This window comes from Nuphar pumila, chromosome 7, assembly GCF_984573655.1.
Source record: "Nuphar pumila chromosome 7, dmNupPumi1.hap1.1, whole genome shotgun sequence".
Lineage (NCBI taxonomy): Eukaryota > Viridiplantae > Streptophyta > Magnoliopsida > Nymphaeales > Nymphaeaceae > Nuphar > Nuphar pumila.
The window spans coordinates 52,369,190-52,387,703 of NC_143255.1; the positions used below are offsets into that span (position 1 = coordinate 52,369,190).

Below are 18,514 nucleotides of genomic sequence, written 5' to 3' on the forward strand. Positions count from 1 at the left end.
AGCCTTAAGAATATCATAACATGTGTGTGCCCTGTGGAACTAACACACCATTTGGTCGTCTCTGTGGCCACCATCATGGAGGGCACCCGAATCTGCCTTCCTTGTATTATAATCTAACATATTGAGAGGAACTTCAATTTGTTAGTAAAGATATAAGCATTAGAGTAACGAAAGCAAATTCCCCTTTTTCCTAAAAAAGAAAAAAATATTCCTTACGGTGACTTTAATACTCTGGCACAAATAAATAATGTAAAATAAAAAAAATCTTTTATTTTCGACAGAGAAAGCTGAGGTCAGACCCCTACCAGTTATACAACCATACCACTGTTGGTAAATAAGAAAGTTCTTACAAACAAATGTTTTATTCCCCCATCTTTCTTCAACTCGCAATGTCTATTACTTTCATTAGAAAACGATAAAATGTAAAAAGAAAAATGAGAATCAGTTTGCTTGACATCATAGTAAAAGAGACCAAGTTCATGAACTCCTGCAATTGGAGGTCACGAACTTAGTTTCTTTTACTGACATTCTAACAAAGTTGGACAAAGAAAGTACCTTTTTCTCAGCATCAGGAATGTGCACCATCCATTTTGTTTCTCAGTGAAGAGGCTTTGTAGGTTGGTATAACTGGTTCTACCCCAAGGACTTTGCCTTGCTGATGCAGATAATCCCATCTATCTTGCAACAAGTAAAGGAGGGCAACGGAGGAGATTTCAACAGTAAAAAGTATAGTCCATATGGTCACATTGTTGGAGGTCCTATTATGGTAAGCATAAAGGCCGATGTAAGTATCTATGATCCCCAACAATGAAACTCCTGTTCCAAGTAGCCAATGCAGAAAATACCAAATGGTTCTTCCTCCAACTCCCCTGAAACAACTCAAACAATCCAACATTCAGCATTGAAAGGTAGATTACAGCATGAAGGCTCAAAATTTCGAAACTTAAAAACTGTTGATTCATTCTGAACCTGTGTATGTGGTGATGTAAACCATGTTATAGGCATATGCATGCTTGCTCGCGTACATGCAAACGTTGGATTGTGTGTGTGTGCGCGCGCTTGTGTGCATGCAAGCACGTGTGTGTGTGCACGTGCACCAGTGAAACGGATTTCTCATGGAAGACTGAAAGAAGACACCTTTTCTCATGGCTATGACATACTTATAAGTAGGGGTGTCAACGGGTAGGATTTAGTTCGAATCAAGGTGGAACCAGACCAATACGTACCTGATTTGAGATGATGGTACCAGGTCCGGACCTGGGTTCAATTGCACCCACCATAAGAGAAACTATACCCGGATCCTATAATGATTGCATGAAACAGAAGGGACCATACCTAGTAAAATAATACTTTTTATCTCTTTTTTGAATTGAAAATTGCTGATCTTAGTTGGAACTCGGGTTGGATCCAGGTCTGGTATGAAATTTTACAAACCATACCCGGTTCATATATTAATCGGCCGACCCAACCTGAATGATAATGGGACCTTATTCATCACCAAATCCTGATCCTATAGTGCTTGGTATGGGTCGGGTCCGGGGCAAACCTAACCCATTGACATCCCTACTTATAAGTTGTTTTTGACTTGAGAATTCAAATTACCAACCCTTGGATGGCAATTTGTCTTCCCCTAGATGATTTATTTTTTACCACTTGTCATACAAACAAAAACAAGGGTTCAGAGCCTAATTGTTGTCTACTGAGCCCCAGCTAAAAGATGACAAAAGTCTGGTATGAATTTCTATGTTCAGTGTTTAGCATTCTAGGAAACATGACCAAGTAGCACATTCAGTGGAGTTCGTGTTCTCGTTTTCAATTCTGATATTGCTGACACTGTTAGAAAAATTCACAAACCTCATTTTATAGAAAATCTCGGTGCGATAAACTTTTCTCACATATATTAAAAAAATTAGTTTTTTTTTTTAGAAACTCAGAAAAATACTGCTTATATAAAACTTAGAAGATACAATTAATGCGATAAAGAAAATGTAAAATATGAAAATATAAAGTGTGTTTTTATTGCGTGAGTATCATAACCAATGCATATTCAAGACCTCACTTTTGAAAACATCATGATAAAATTGTGTACATTAAAAAAAAACTGTAATAACTTTTACATAGTTGGCAAACCGGCAATCGGACTCGGTAATCATCCGAGTCAGATCTGATCGCCCAGTAACGGGCCACTGATCCAGACCAAACCTGTTTTAGCCAGGCTCGGGCATGGATTGGCTAGGAATCACCCGACTCGGTTGACTCGGGCCAAGTCAGCCAATTCAGTGCTGAACCAGGAGATTCAAGACTAAGAAACTGCTTGATAAATCGATACTGATTCACCAAGTCATCTTGAATTTTGAACCAGTTTTTTTTATACAAACCGGTTCACAGCTTTAAAAGTAGCTTTTTTTGGAGAAAGGTCGACAAACCCTTATTGTTCTCTCTTACCTCTTCTCATTCTTCAACCCTAGGGTGACAGCCGGCGACTACCAACGACCGCCAGCAGCCACCGGCAGCTAGGTGCTCTCTCTCTCTCTCTCTCTCTCTCTCTCTCTCTCTCTCTCTCTCTTTCTCTCTCTCTCTCTCTGAGCCGATGCCAGCAGTGGTCACCATGGTGTACGGTCCGCACGGCCCGAGCCGTCGAGAGGAGTTTTGGGAGGACCTGAATAGGATCCTTCTGTCTTTCGGGGATCAGCACCTCATCATGGGCGATTTCAACTGCCTGTTGTCCTCCTCCGACTCGAGTAATCCTATCTCCTGCTCGACATCTATGCTTGGGTTCCAAAATTTTATTCAATCGAACCAACTGTATTCGGTTCCGCATCATGGTGAAGCTTTCTCTTGGTCCAATCGTCGCGCTCGCCCATGCTACCGCTTGCTTGACCGTGTTCTCGTCTCTCCTGTTTTGCTGGCCTTGCTAAATGACCTCTCATGTTGTCTTCTCCCTCCATCTGTCTCTGACCATAGTCAGTTGGTCATCCGATGGGGGCATGGTTTTTCCCGCCACATCAAATTCAGATTTGAGCAATGGTGGATCACTGAGCCAGATTTTGAGTCTGTAGTCCGTCTATCTTGGTGTGGCTCGTGCACCGCAGCTAGGGAGGTTACTCGTTGTGTGGTTAAGTGTCGTCGCTTGTCTCGAGCAATTAAATCATGGCTTATCTTGAGGCATATTAGTAAATTTCAGCATATAGAGGATTGGGAGCGTGAGCTGTCGTCGATCCACCAGTCTCTCTCAGACTCGGCCTCCATGTCGAACTCAGGTATTGCATGCCTGAATGCTAGATCCGCAGAGTTGACTCTGCTTTTACGGTCGTGGCGCATGAAAGAGGAGATTCGGTGGAGGCAATGGTCTTATGCTATTTGGCTTAAAGAGGGTGACAGAAATACTCGCTTTTTTCACTCTGTTGCCTCTCATAGGCATCGTAGGCATGTCATTCCTTCCATATGCATTGAAGGTGTTTACCACTCTGAGGATCAGGTTCTACCAGCGGTGACTGATTTCTTCATCAAGCTTTATGCCAGAAACCCCTCGGCCGGTGGGTCGATGGGTACGGACTTCATTCGTTGCATCGACCATGCATTATCCAAGTCTTTGCAAGTGCCCTTTTCGGAAGAGAAAATCTTTGCGGTAGTTACAGCTTTTTCCGAATGGAAAGCCTCTGGTTTTGATGGTTATCCTGTGGACTTCTATCGCACCTTTTGGACGTGTGTTAAGGGTGATATTCTGAATATGTTCGCTGAGTTCCACCGCAACAGTCGGTTACCATCTATCTATCATCTGACCATTGTATCTCTTATTCCGAAAGACGCTACGTCGGTGGACATAGCGCGGTACCATCCTATCTCGGTCTTAGGGGGAATCTATCGAATCATCGCTAAGGTATTGGCTACCAGGATGTGATCTGTCGCTAATCAGATCTTTCCAGATGCTCAATTTGCCTTCATTCCTCATAGACGGCTGCAACATTCATTTATTTTGGCCACAGAGGTGGTTCATTCTATGAAGTCCAGCGGGAGGCCGTTCTTTACTCTTAAACTTGACTTCCATAAAGTGTATGACTCGGTGCACTGGCCTTTCCTTTTTCACATGTTGGAGAACTTTGGATTTGGTTGGCGCTTCTCTAGCTGGGTGCGTGAGTTGGTCACTAATGCACAATCCCAAATTCAGATTAACGGGGCCTGTGGTAAGCAGTTCAAGGTTGGGCGTGGTATTCGGCAAGGATGCCCCTTGTCTCCTCTGCTTTTTAACATCGTTTCTGAAGGCATTGTAGTCTTGCTCAAGAGAGCCGTGGGGTATGGTTTTATTAAGCCACTAGGAGTTCAGGAGTTCCAGAGCAATATTCTTACTTACGCCGATGATATGATTGTTTTCGGCGTTGGATCCATCAAACAGATGTTAAGAGTCAGACTCATCATCCTCTTCTTCCTATCGATGTCGGGCCTCTCGCAAAACAATGATAAGTGTTGCATTTCCATGATCAATGTTCCTCCACATATGTAGGCCATTGGGCAGAAGATCTTTCAGTGTGCCACTTCGGATAAGTTTTTCTCCTACCTTGGTCTGCCGCTTCAGCTATCACGGATTCCATCAGTTGCTTGGAACGCCACTCTCCAAAAGGTTCAGACTAAAATTTCGACTTGGCAAGCCTCCTACCTTTCGATTGCCGACAGACTTACTTTCATCAAGCATGTTTTAAATGCAATGCCAGAATTTATTATGTTTATTTTCCTTATGCCTGTGGGGATCAATAAGAAGCTCTCTAGAGTATTGACCAGGTTTTTGTGGTTTGGGCAAGGTAACAATAAAAAACGTCACCTTGTGGGTTGGGAAACGATAAGGCTACCGCAGAATAGAGGGGGTTTGGGGATTTCGGACTCTAGGTTAAGAAGTATTGTTCTGGTTGTTAAGCAAAGTTGGCTTGCACATCAATTGGGGTCCCCTTGTGCAAATTTCTCTCAGGCTAAATATGGATCAGTGGAGTCTTTGTTTGGGGGTCAGCACGCAATTAAGTCACCCATTTAGCATCTGCGAAGATTGTGGATTCAAGCTTGGTCTGCTGTGTGGGGTGGTGAGGGCGACGACGTCGCTCAGAGCCAGTTCCTTTGTAGAGCGATCACCCTGAATGGCTCCATCCGTACTAAAGACACCTACCTTTCTCTCCTTCCGGCAGGTGTGAATCGGTTCCATATGAGAATTATCTGGGGCAAAGGTCCTCCTCCGAGAGCGCGCTTCCTTGCTTGGCTTATTTTGCATGATCAGGTGCAGACGGATAGCTTCCTCAAGTTTATAAGTTTCTGTATTGTGAGTAAATGTGTTCTCTGCGAGAGGGCTGAGGAATCTGCGTTCCACCTATTCTGGGAATGTCAGGTCTTTCAAGATATCTTTAAGGTTACCTGGAATAAACCGGTCGTGTCTGTGCGTCAGGAGTCTTTCGATGTAGACCTCTTGTGGGGACCCCATCCAGTTCGTAGATGTAAAAGTTGGCAGATCATTTGGAGAACTTGGTTGCTCTCTTCCTGGTGGGCCGTTTGGATGTCGCGCAATAATGCTATTTTCAGGCAGACCCCGGTTAATTTCAACAAGTTAGTAAATTATATTTTGGTGGATGTATACGCATCGTTACGCATATGCCTTCCGGATCTTCAAAGACACTTGCCGCTAAGGCCTCCCCCCGATCCGAACTGATCGCCTTGGATTTTATTTGTATTTTGTGTCTATTTTTTGGCTTATGTGTTCTTTGTCTTGTTTGTCGGTTTCAACGGCTGTTGAACCTGTCGTAATGTTGATATCTTTGATTCGGCTCTCTCTCTGAGAGCCGAGCGAATACTAACCTGTCTGTATTATTTAAAACCACTAAAAAAAAATTATGCCCTAATCCGTCTGAGTTACTGAGCCAACCCGTTGACCCGCGAGTCATGGGCTTCCCAACTATGGACTTTTATACAAGAGTGGCATATGGGTGGCTCATGGCTCAGCCCAAGGTAGCCAGAACGGGAAACCGAAATGGGAAACATAAATGGGAGGTAAGATTTTTTAGATGCATGTGAAATGAAAAGTGGGATAAGAATTGGGAAACGACTTGAGAAACATGCATCCCACAAAAGGAAAATGTTTGAGAAACAAACGAGAAATGTGTGGAAAACACATAAGAAATGAATTTCCTAAGTATGGGAAATGTGTTTCCCAAAATAGTTTTGGCATCCCCCACATGTTTCGGAAATGTTGTGTTTCCTGTTTAGTAAATGATTTTCCGGGAAATGTGTTCCTCATGCTCCTATACCGTTTCCGGTAACCCTCGTTTGGGTCGGATTTTGGCCTTTGATTTTGCCCATTTTGTTGGCTGTCTGGGCTTGATAGGTCCTGGACCATTATACAGCTATGAGTAGGGATCGCGGAAATCAATTTCACACGGTCTATTGTACCTTATAACACAAACTTATTCATGTTCCAAGTTTAAGCATGCCCTTAATTAAGATTAAACTTGCCCATAATTAGCTAGGTGACTGGCCAGTCACTCAATGATTCACTGAACCAATCCATGGCCTATATATATATATATATATATAGTAAGAGTAGTGAGACATAAAAATATGATTTTATGATGATTTAAATTTTGGTACATTATAGGCCATTGATTTTTCAACCCCTGCAAATCTTAATCCAAGCCCGGACTTCTAGTAACCCAAACATATAGATTACATCTAGAGGGTCAGTTGTGCAAAAGCCATCAAAAAATTTAAAATGTTATAGCTCTTTACTAAAGGGTTGATATATATATATATATATATATATATATATATATATATATATATATATATATATATATATATATATATATATATATATATATATATATATATATATATATATATGGTAAATATTGGCTACTAATGAAGGTCCAGAACTAATGAGCTATAAATCATAGGTGCAAGTTGTATCGACTCAATCTAACCACACAGAATGATTTGTTTGCTAAGGATCAAGCCTTGGATTGTGCCTGATGTAAAAATGTGATATTTTGAGTTATGAAATTTGACACAGTGTGGCCGGTTGATTTTAAACCCCTTTAATAACCTAATTACTTGTCATAATCAAATGATTCAAAACAAGTTTCTTATTAAACAAGTCATGTAGATCACATTCGTAACATTTGATCTACAAAAAATGAGAACTTTTTGAAGAAAAAAGTGATTTCTACTCATTAGTTTCGTACCTTCGTTAGTAGCTTATATATATAATGTGTCCTTTAGGCCCCATTTTTTTTAGGTCCCCGTTAGGCTCCTTCAAAAATTGTAGTTTTAAGTATTTTTTTCTCATGTCTAACACCGTAGATGTGACTTATAGGTTTTGTTTAGTGGAAACTGTCTTTTTGGATAGTCAGAATCTGACCTACAGGTTTTCCTGGTGATCCAAAATAAATGGCTATAAAAGGTATCAGTTTTTTCTGGCTCAAAAAAATATATTTTTTCATCAAAAAAATGTGATTGAAGAGAGTTGATTCTCACTAAATTGAGCGTGCTAAACACATCTAACGGTTCAGATCTGTCATAACACTTAAAACTATGGGGCAGAATGAGAAATGGTGCCTAATATGTTCAGTTATATATATATATATGTGTGTGCAGAGTAATGTGTTCCTTAAGCCCCTTTTTTTGTTAGGTCTCGTTAGGCCCCTTCAAAAATTATAGTTTTAGGTATTTTTTTCTCACGTCTAACACAGTAGATGTGATCTATAGGTTTTGTTTAGTGGGAACGGGCTTTTGGATTGCCGGAATCTGACATGTATACAGGTTTTTTGATGATCCAAAATCAATGGCTACGAAGGTACCAGCTTTTTTCCTGCTTAGAAAAAAATATTTTTTTCTCAAAAAAATATGATCGAAGAGTCGATTTCCACTAAATAGAGCATCGGATCTATTATAAAACATTTCAAACTATGTGGCAGAACCAGAAAAGTGGGCCTAATATGTTTCTCTTTATATAATGCAACACATCAGCCACACTTTCACCAAAAACACTAACGAGAAAGTAGAAACTGAAGTTTGATGTACCTATGAGGCCTGAATAAACCACTCAAGGTTTGCAACCAAATGAGAGCATAGATGGCAAGGCCAATCCGTTGATGGGTGTTGCTGAATTTGTTCTCAAAGTTTTTGAGGGCCATGATTGCTGCAACAGTCGCAAGCAAAACTGAAACTATCTGCAAGAAGTCAAAACTACACTAAATTACATGTGAACCTTATTCCAAGTCCTAAATCACTGAATAAGAAAAACGATATAGTTTGATTAAAGATTAAAAACAACTAGCAGTTTGGGGAACTCTTCATGGAGACAAACCAAGCGTAAACAATCTGGAACAGATGGGTGGCTGCCTAAGAATAAAATATTCTGCTGTTGATTTTAAAACGTACCAATGATATAATTGCTCAAACTTTACAGGGATTAATGATCATACTCTCTCTCTCTCCCCCCCCCCCCCCCTCCCCCTCTCTCTCTCTCTCTCCTATGGACATGAATGAAGGAGATTGCAGGTGAAAGTTTTACCTGTAAAACAGCGTGAAGGTAGAACAGAAACTTTAATGTTCTTCCATCTTGCACCCTGTTTGACATTCTCATCAAAAGTACTCCAATAGGGGTAAGAAAACCAACAGACGCCCAATGGAGGAAACCATGGACACCCATCTGGAATTCAAGTGCATGGTTCATCTGCAAGATAACAAACATTATGTCAGAACTAGAAATAAATTATAACAAACATCAATAACAACAGAAACAATAATGTTCTAGTTCATAATTTGGAAAATATGTAGTAAGGTAAAGATCTTTTCGATGAATCTAACCACGTTAATTGTGAGAGTTGGAGATACCTTTTGAACAATGTGGCTACCATTTTGATTTACAGCCTTTTGTAGTGGTTCATGAGATGAAACAACACCACAAGCAGCAGGAAGGATTAAACCGAAAACAAGAAGTGCCAGACTTATGTAGGAGACCATCCTCTGAAAAACTGTCATTGTATTTGAAACTTGCAGACTGGTACTAAAATTTTCAGTAGAACAATCTCCCAGCTACACCACGCTACAGTTGCTGAGGGATAAGAAAAGTACAAAAGAAGATTTACGATAGTAAATTACAGGTAATACAAGGAGTTGCATGATTTAGCAAGATATTTGAGATGATAATCCTCATTTGACTACAATTATTGATGTGTGTGTGTGTGTGAGAGAGAGAGAGAGAGAGAGAGAGCATCAACAACAACAATCAACAGATTCTTTGCATACAGCTCAGTTTTTATAATAAAAAAGGCCAAGCATAAAACCTAAGTAGATTATATGATTACAAAGACTGAAAAAAAAATAAAAGAAAAGAAAATGACGTATATAAGTCAAACACTAAGGCACATATTCAATAATAGTTCCAACATAGCTAGCCAAAAAGTAAATGAAAACCTGTTAGCTAGCAACCAATACGTTCATGCCACGGAAACCACATCCGAAAAAAAACCATCTCAAACTGTATCATACTCTTAAAAACTAACCAAATTTGGTTCTGCTAATGTGAAAACAACTTCCGTTTGGGACTCTAGGAAAATGCCGATATGATTTGAATCTGAATTTTGGAAGACAAATCAGGGACTCTCTTTTTTTGTCTCGAAAGAGGAAAGCGCAAAAAAGGTAAAATTGTGACTTCTTAGAGTTGCTGGGGAAATAAAACTTTCAATAAAGTGCAGCAGGATTACAAAAGAACATATTTATATGGGGATAAAGAATGTTATCAGATTTGGTTTTCTTTAGCTTTTTTATTCTGTGTACTGGTTTTGTTCTATATTCCCAGGCGTGGCAGAGCAATAAAGCAGGCTTTCATGTATGGAGAGGCCAGGTGAAAACAAAAGGAGAAGATATATAAAGTAGTGGGAGTACTATGGGTATATGACAGTGACAGAACAGCAATAGCCTGTGTGCTCTGTAAACCCACTTTTTTACGATCAGTAGGGTCGGTAGGGAAAGCATAGAAGGCCTTCTTTTTCATCTTCTTTTCTCTATGATATCTTTCTCAGAGCTTTGACTAGCCGATGAAGGAAGCAAACTAGGCTCAGTATGACTCAGATGGGTTGCTTTAGGCTACGCAAAAGTCTTGAGCCATTGAGTGATCTCATTCATCCTAGCTGTTGATGAGTAGTAAACTTCGATTCCTGTTCTTCCCATTGATGATGTAAAAGATTCTAGAAATCTTTGTGGCATTCAAAGTTCAAAAGCAGACAAGATCTCAATTGAGTCCTTTATTCAAATGACAAAAAAGCTCAACTTTGGTTGGTTCAAACCATGAGTTCATGATTTGTGCAGTCTCCCAAAGGCTAGCAGCTTCACCATGTCCACTTGCATCAGTACTGAGTCAGACCAAGTTAGAGCGTCAAGCTTTGTTCCTTTCCTGCTTAATTTATTATAGACCCAGATGAAATTAACTTTTGGAATAAGGAAAAAAATATGCTTTTCTCAAGGAGCATAATATAATGGCATTGTGAGTACTAAAGTCACAAGGATATACGTGAGCACTCTTGAGCCTAAATTCATGCCTCAAGCAGGGTTGGAACCAGGATGGCTTAGCTAGGTTCATGCCTGTTCAAGTTAGCTGCTCCTTTGGCATCATCATATGAACACGCCTTTCTTAACTATAATTTCCACTTGAACAACTATGACCAATACACCAAGTCATTTTTCATCTGTGAAGCCTTGACAGCTTAAATAGTTAAATGTTAAGATTTATGAATTTATCAAGGGCAGCACTGTCCCTAAAATTCAAAGGCCAAACCCAGTAAACCTTTAATAATGAGTTTAGTGAACCTTTGTCTATTAACCTATAGCCTACTAAGCCGTCTTGTGACCACTGCATGCTCAATCTTGCTTTGGGTGGAAAGACCAATACATACTTTTATGGCAACAAAAGAGTACACTACCTAGAAAACAGGTTATAGTGGATTGTCAGGATATCAAATCTCTTGTTTCCTTGGTGGACCTAATTGATGAGTCCTACATGAGTGTCCTGTCAAGACACAAACAAGAAGCAAATGGCTAGGGACAAATGCATTGCCCTTTGGCTATTGTGTGTGTGTGGTAACTACCAGATTCATCTTTTTTTTTGAGAGAGAGAGAGGGAGGGAGAACTACTAGATTCATCTACAAGCCAAGGCTCTAATGAAGATGTACTACTCAATGAATCAGTGACAATTAGGCCAATAAGTAACAAAACAGTAATTGTACATACATAGGTTTTAGTTTCCTGTATAACAAAGTTTCACGTATTAGGATGAAAAATTTCAGAATCCACTGAATTTCGGACTTAAGAAAACTATGTTGGTACCAACATAGAAGATGCAGATCTGACTAGCCACGACCAGGATCCAGCCTGATATATCACTGTTTTTTTTCTTCCGAAAATTCCTGTGCCTGTCAAAGATATTAGATGTGATCTGAACCCGAGCTGGACCGGACAAGCATTTTCAGTGATTTAGGTCATGAACATTATCCAATTGTGTTTGGAAGAATGTAACTGTGTCGTATGTGGCCCCACATTATAAAAAAAGAATATGCAGAATACCATGTCCAGCTTCGATTAAATCATTTAGGTAAATGGGACCAAGATGTGATACCTATCTGATTGAATTGGATTTTAATCCAAATCCACAAAATTCTAAGCAGATCAATTTATGGTTGAGTCCAATGAGAACCACTTTACAACCTTGACAGTACCAATTAGGGATGTCAATGGGCCAACTCTCCACTGGAATTGGGTGGGTCAGGACCAGGATCTGATTCTGACCAAGAGGATATGCTATCAGGTCCTAACCTGTACTGTCCAGTCGGATCTTCCACAGGAAAAACCGTACGCAGTCCGATAAGGATTACATAACCCTATCCTACCAGCTAAAATAATATTTTTATGTTTGTTACATTAAAAACTTAGGGATCTTAATTAATCAGAACTTGGGTCAGATATGGGCTTAGTATGAAATTCTAAACCAAACCCAGCTTGGTATGTTAACCGGACCTCATGGGTCCAACTTAGATAGCTAATCAAGTTCCTTTCTTTGCTACAAAACCCTATCCCTACGCTATCCGATATGGGTTGAGACTGGGTCATACCCGACCCATTGACACCCCTAATAACAATAAAATGCTTAAGTGGAAGCTATAAATTTTATTTGAGATGGGGCCCACTACTTCTGGTGCAATATTGCCACATGTAATGGGTGTATTCGTTCTCTTTATACGAAATGATAACCAAAGGACGTAATGTGACCTGTCAAGACTGGGATAAACTAAAGTTATACCATTGTCATCATGAGCCCAAAAACTTTGTAACTATTTAAAACTTGACAATTGTATATGTGCAAAACGAGTCAGGTGCCATCACAAGGCACGTGTCACTGTACCTCATTTGAGCTCCACAACCGACAGACTGTCAGCCATCGATGGAGGGCAATCAGAGGCACATTCAAAGTGTGCCATGTAATGGCACTTGTTTGACTGTTTGCAAAACTAATAATTGCTAAAAAGAGTGGACAGCCTTTTCTTGGTTTTCTTTTTTATGCTTACAGCTGAGGAGACCATGGTGCCCAATTAAATTAGGTTTTAAGAGTTCCAATCCAAGCAGAAATTATTAATTAAGGAGTCTTATCTCTCCAATGAGTTCATCTTTTGGTTTATTTTTTTTATTGTTTTTAGTTTTTTATATTTTAATCATAAATGATACTTTAGACCTTCATGCCTATCTTACGTAATTATAAGCTCTAATCTCTCTTTATATTTGTGATAGTAGTTCTTTTAGATGTTTCAAAAATCATTTTCATAAATTCTTCGACTCCTTATCAACAACTACAAATACTATCGAAAATATTATTTCATCATAAAGATCAATATCATGACCCGATAACAATATACCTGCATATCTTCTTTTTAGGTAAGTATTATCTACCATAAGAACTGAAGAGCATCATTTCAAAAGTCTGCTTAGATAAAAGGATAAGAACATGTACTAAAATCAATATTTCTGATAAGTCTGAATTGATCAAATAGGTGAAATAATCCTTCATCAAATGATCCAAATAGGCGAGAATCATTTTGAAGGACTTTTTGAATAAACAATATATCACCTCCTTAATATGTTTTTATTCACGTTATGCTTGTTTTTAAGTGACCTTCACTCCTTCATCGCAATTAATGTCATTCATTATTTCTCTTAAAGTTATCTTTAGGTTATTGTGCATGGGTTTATGAATAACACCTGAAATCTACTTATAAAATATTTTCTCAGTACAAGGATGCCTAGTGATCCACCGTATATATGATCACTTTCATACTTCTTTACTTGAAAGAATCCTGCTCCACGCACCTTTGTACAATGAATCTTTCATGGGTAAATAATAACTATAGTATGTGAGTTCTTTTTCATGCATACAATAGTGACTCTCTTATTTCAGCTCTTCAAAAATTTTGTTTTATAGTTATTTCTAACTACATAATCTTTCAAAAACTTGCGACAATATTGGAGATCATTAAACCTTTTACTAATAGCAAAATTTGGATCGTTTGAGCATGTTATTAGACATTAAAATTGTTCGCAATCGTTAAGTGATTTGTTACGTAATTAATCATATAAATGAGATATCTCCACATCAATGATTTTCAATTGTTTTTCATTATGTGAAAATTCATTGAACGAGAAATTATTCAACCATGTCTAATTGGTGTAAAAACATAAAATAGTTCTTATAGCAATAAATGTTTATATAACTTCTGCAACATACCAAGGGTTCAACTTATCAATTGTCATTCGTGCATTGCTTTTATCCATCATTATTTGTCTCAAGTCATCATTATTTTTGTTCTCTCCCATCGACATGGTATAGTCATCATCATCATCGATATCATCTGATTTTTTTACTACTACCATTAATTGATTGCTCGATTTCACAAACTAAATCAAGATTCACAATATCTATTGCTTTTAATCCATACATGCATTCAATATGTTTGCATTTTCAACATTCAAGATTAAGCATAAAAACTTCATATCCATCATTGTACCTATATCTCAAACATAAATTACAACCTGTACTTAGCTTGTCATCCGCCTAAGAAGGTTGAATGTCATTCAAGTTACTGTGATGAATATCACTGACACTGGTTTGTCCACATAGTTTCGTATCTTCTGCACTAATTTGCCCACATGGATTCCCATCATTTCATTCGCCAACAACTTCTTGTTTAACTTTTAAAGAAACAACTTTTTCTTCAACTTTGCAAGCAACTAAGTAAACATTATAATTAAATAACATGGATTTTATGTGATCATCATCCAAGACGTCTATCCATATATGTTTGCCATCTAATTTTGGATCTCCCTGATACTCGAGGATAATTGACTCTTTCACATATTTGATTTTACGAGACATCAAAACTACAAATTCATTATAGCTATTAGTTTTTGAGACCAGTATATATCTTCAAGCAAGGTGATCATGGATATAGTATTATATTTTAACCATTTCATAAGTCATAATTAAGTGCCTAGACCAATCATACAACATATATTATTTATCTTAAAAAACTAGCACGTAAGGAAAAGATATCCATGTAGACTTCATGCATTCAATTAACAAAATTACCTACAATAACCACTCTTATCATATGATCATATCTACAAAAATAAAAACCAAAATCATTAAGAAAACAACAAAAAAATGAAATAGTATTCTCAACATACCATGTTTATCATACATGATACACAACATATAAAGAACAAAACTGAAGGATAGAAGCATATGAATCGTCAAAACAAATAAAAAATTTGGTGTTTAAAAAAAAATAAGTGGTTCATCCGTTTAAGATGTGCTTACCAAAAAAATCATCATCAATGATTTCGAGAAGATAAAGGATGAAGTGTTGCTAAAATAATTGCAGAAAAAGTTCCAAAAAAAAATTCCCAGTGGGAAGCAGGTTGTAGACCACAAAGAACCCTAAAAAATTATGTAAAAAGATTTTTGGGGTGTGGAGAATAGGATTTTATACTCAATCATTTAAGAGTGCAAACTTTATGAAGTATATGTGAACTTCATTAGTTATATGAGAGGTTAGTTTCACACATAATTTTATGTGAACTTCGTTAGGTATATGCAACTTTTGTTAGGTATTTAAGAAATTTGATTTTAACAGAAAGTTCGCACATAATTTTATGCAAACTTCATGAGATATACACGAACATCGTTAGGTATATGCGATGTCCTAAATTTTAGCTTAAGAGAAAGTTCACACATATGTTTATTTAAATTTTATGATATATATGCAAATTTTATTAGGTATTTGTGATATTCTGATCCAAACTTTCACTTTAACAAGAAGTTCACATATAATTTTATGCGAACTTCATGAAGTCAGCAAAAAAAAAGTGCAGACCCCATTTTAAGTGAGAGTTTGTGGCACTCGACAAACAAAGCGATATATCATGTGAAATTCATTAGTTCTGCACAAGCGAAGAAAAACATGTCAAATTTTTCGTATAGTATGATCATTTTTCGTGAAAAAAAAACTCCCATGTTGGGTTGTTTCATTTTGTTAAAGCAAAGAAGAATTTGAGAGGATTGAGACAATGGGCAACTTATATACGACTTAGAGAGTATTGACTCAAGAGCCTAATTTAGGCTTCAATGGAAACTTGAGCAATTTTTTGTAGTGAAGGCTAGCTCAAGGTTACTCGACTAGGAAGTGGAAGTGAAAAATGAAGCAAAAAGCAGGAGTGAGAAGCGAGGTATTTTGAAATTTATAAGAAGCAAGAAATGATTAATCAATTTAAAAGAAAAAATAGGAATAAAAAATTTGATGAGATTGAATGGGAATCAAAATACTAAATGAATGCAAAGTAATAAAATAAAAATAATAATTGTTAAATTTCATGATATTGTAGTATAAGAATTAAATTCTTTTTAAAAATCTAAAAATAATGATTGTCAAGTTAGAAAAAGTACATGAGAAGTGTGAAAGGAAACACATGGAAAACAAGAAAATCATGACAGAAATGCATAGGAAGCAAGAAAAAAATGTGTGAGAAGCATAGGAGAAGCATGAGAAGATTGAGATTTTCATCAAGTTTTGGAAGCGAAGAGTTTCGAGTTTCTAAGAAATGCACTTCCCACCTATCTATAAAGCTTCTAGTAACTCTGAGCTGACCTTTCTACTTGTTTTGGTCATTGTGCCAAACGAGGTCTAAACCAAATTCATGAATTTCAACTACGAAAATATTATGCTCATCATGTTTCATGGAGCAGCACAAACACATCGTTCATGGTAGGCAGACATGGGCTGTGTTCTAATTTGGTGTGGTTGGGGTATGTTGATGAACCAGGGATAACTACAAATCTCGTCCTGGAGAAAATCTAGGCGAGTGAAATCCTCACGATCTATACTTCCAATAATTCATTTTTTCTTAGAAAAATCCTCATGAAAATATCAGTATATATTAAGATTATAAGGCATATAAAAAATATAGCTAAACAACCATTTCTAATTATGCAGTTTCCCTCAGAAGAAAAAAACATTTCTTATGCAGTTTATAATGTGTTAAAAATGCAATATTTTCAAAATAATCATTTTTTTAACGTGTTGTTTTCAGTAAAATATCATAGAAAAAATGCAATGTTTTTCAAAATATTGGCTATATTTGTTACCTAGGCTGGGGTTAGGTGCCCAATACTTTTAAATACACCATAAAAATAGGAGAATTTGAGACTTCTATGAGCGAGCTATGCCGGGGGCGGAATACAACTACTTTTGGCATTTGGTCCTGAGGCTAGGTTTATAGTGGGCCACCACCATCTTCCATCAAATCTTCCAATACCTTTTTTTTTTTAAAGCAAGTTGGGGTTAGGCACACCCCTACCAGTTATACAACTATACCATTGGGTTTTGAACCTGCAATGTCTCAACACAGGGTGACGTGCACTAATTGCTCCTACCTGACAAGCTGAGCTCCCCGTTGGTAAATCTTCTAATACCTACTCCGTACTCCCTACTCTAGCAGAGAAAAGGCTGGCCTTTTTTAGATAACATTTGGTAATGGAGCCATCAGATATATTTTTTTTGATAGGCAAGCGGGGTTAGGCAGACCCTTACCAGTTATACAACTATATCATTGGGTTTTGAACATGTGACGTTCCAACACAAGGTGACATGCACTAGCTGCTCCTACCAGACAAGTGGAACCACAGGTTGTCAGACCTCAGATGTGTCTAGCATGTTTAAATAGTAGAAACCGGTTTGAATAGTGTTTTTTCAACATGATTTTATGACCCGATAAAGTATTGATCACTATAGGCTATTGAATTTTGAAGCCTTATGAAACCATGCCTACATGTAGTGAGACGATTTAAAAGTAGATTCACACTAAACAAAGCGTGTGGATCCCTGTAAGGTTAGTTTCATGAAAAACAACAACAAAAAAGCAAAATAATAAAAAAAAGGTGTTGGTACCTCATGTCGCCATTACCAAATGTTATTCCCCCAATATTGTTTCCTGTGATATTGACCTTGATTCCAAAATGGTTATGTTTCAGACATTCAAACAATTTTGTGAATGTTACAAAGAGAAATGGCTTGATTTTAAGTCACTTTGATGTTGAAAAAACTCAATGTTTGCACGAGCAGAAAATGGTATGTTCTATCTTAAGGTCCACACCAGAAAATAGCATATTCAATTCAAATAAAAGTAGGGTTGAGAATTGAGATGAGCCGCTCATGGTTTGGCTTGTGTTCAACTCCAGAAGCTCATTCAAACTCGTGAAATAGGCTCGGCAAGCCAAACATGAAAAATAGGTGTTTGGATCAGCTCGAATCGTATAAGTTTGTTAACTAGTAATGAATAGTCATAAAGTATAGATGGTTGAAGTGTTCAGCTTGCAAGCAATGAGAGTTAAAATCTTATTGTTTAAAGCGTTTAAATAATGTATTTATTTTGTAAATGAGATACTTTGAGCTTGTCACACTAGCGAGGCCAAAATTTATTATTATTTTTTTTTTAAAGTCAAGATGGGGTTAGGCAGACTCCCATCGGTTACACAAGATACCATTGGGTTTTGAATTTGCAACGTCCCAACACATGGTGACGTGTACTAGCAGCTCCTACCAAACAAGCGACGACCCTGTTGGCGAGGAAGAAATTTATTATTTTCAATCAAAAGTGAACTTAATTTCCTAAAACCCGTCTATACCAAAATCTATTTTAAATCTAAAGCCTAATACCTTGATCCACTACAAGAAAAATGTTAATTAGCGACATAAATTGGTGACGAATTATTTTTGTCACAAAGTTGCGACGACTTAGCGAGAGAAAAGTAGTCATCGCTAAAATTAAAATTTGTTGCAGATTTAGCGATGGAAACATTTTGTCTCATACTCCGTCACTAATTAGCGACGGAAAAGTTCTGTGTCAAACTTCGTCGCAACGTAACGACGAATTAGCGAC

At 37.6% G+C, this 18,514-nt stretch overlaps 1 protein-coding gene across 1 annotated transcript; it reads right to left on the bottom strand.

Moving 5' to 3' along the window:
- Nucleotides 1-568: 568 nt before the first annotated feature.
- Nucleotides 569-8,997, bottom strand: LOC149832253 (cytochrome b561 domain-containing protein At4g18260-like). The gene is made up of 4 exons (XM_090013204.1): nt 8,869-8,997; nt 8,546-8,707; nt 8,053-8,201; nt 569-869 (listed from the first exon to the last, which is right to left on the bottom strand). The coding sequence occupies exons 1-4, from the start codon at nt 8,995-8,997 to the stop codon at nt 569-571; spliced, it is 741 nt and encodes a 246-aa protein (XP_089869330.1).
- Between the last annotated feature and the right edge of the window lie 9,517 nt (nt 8,998-18,514).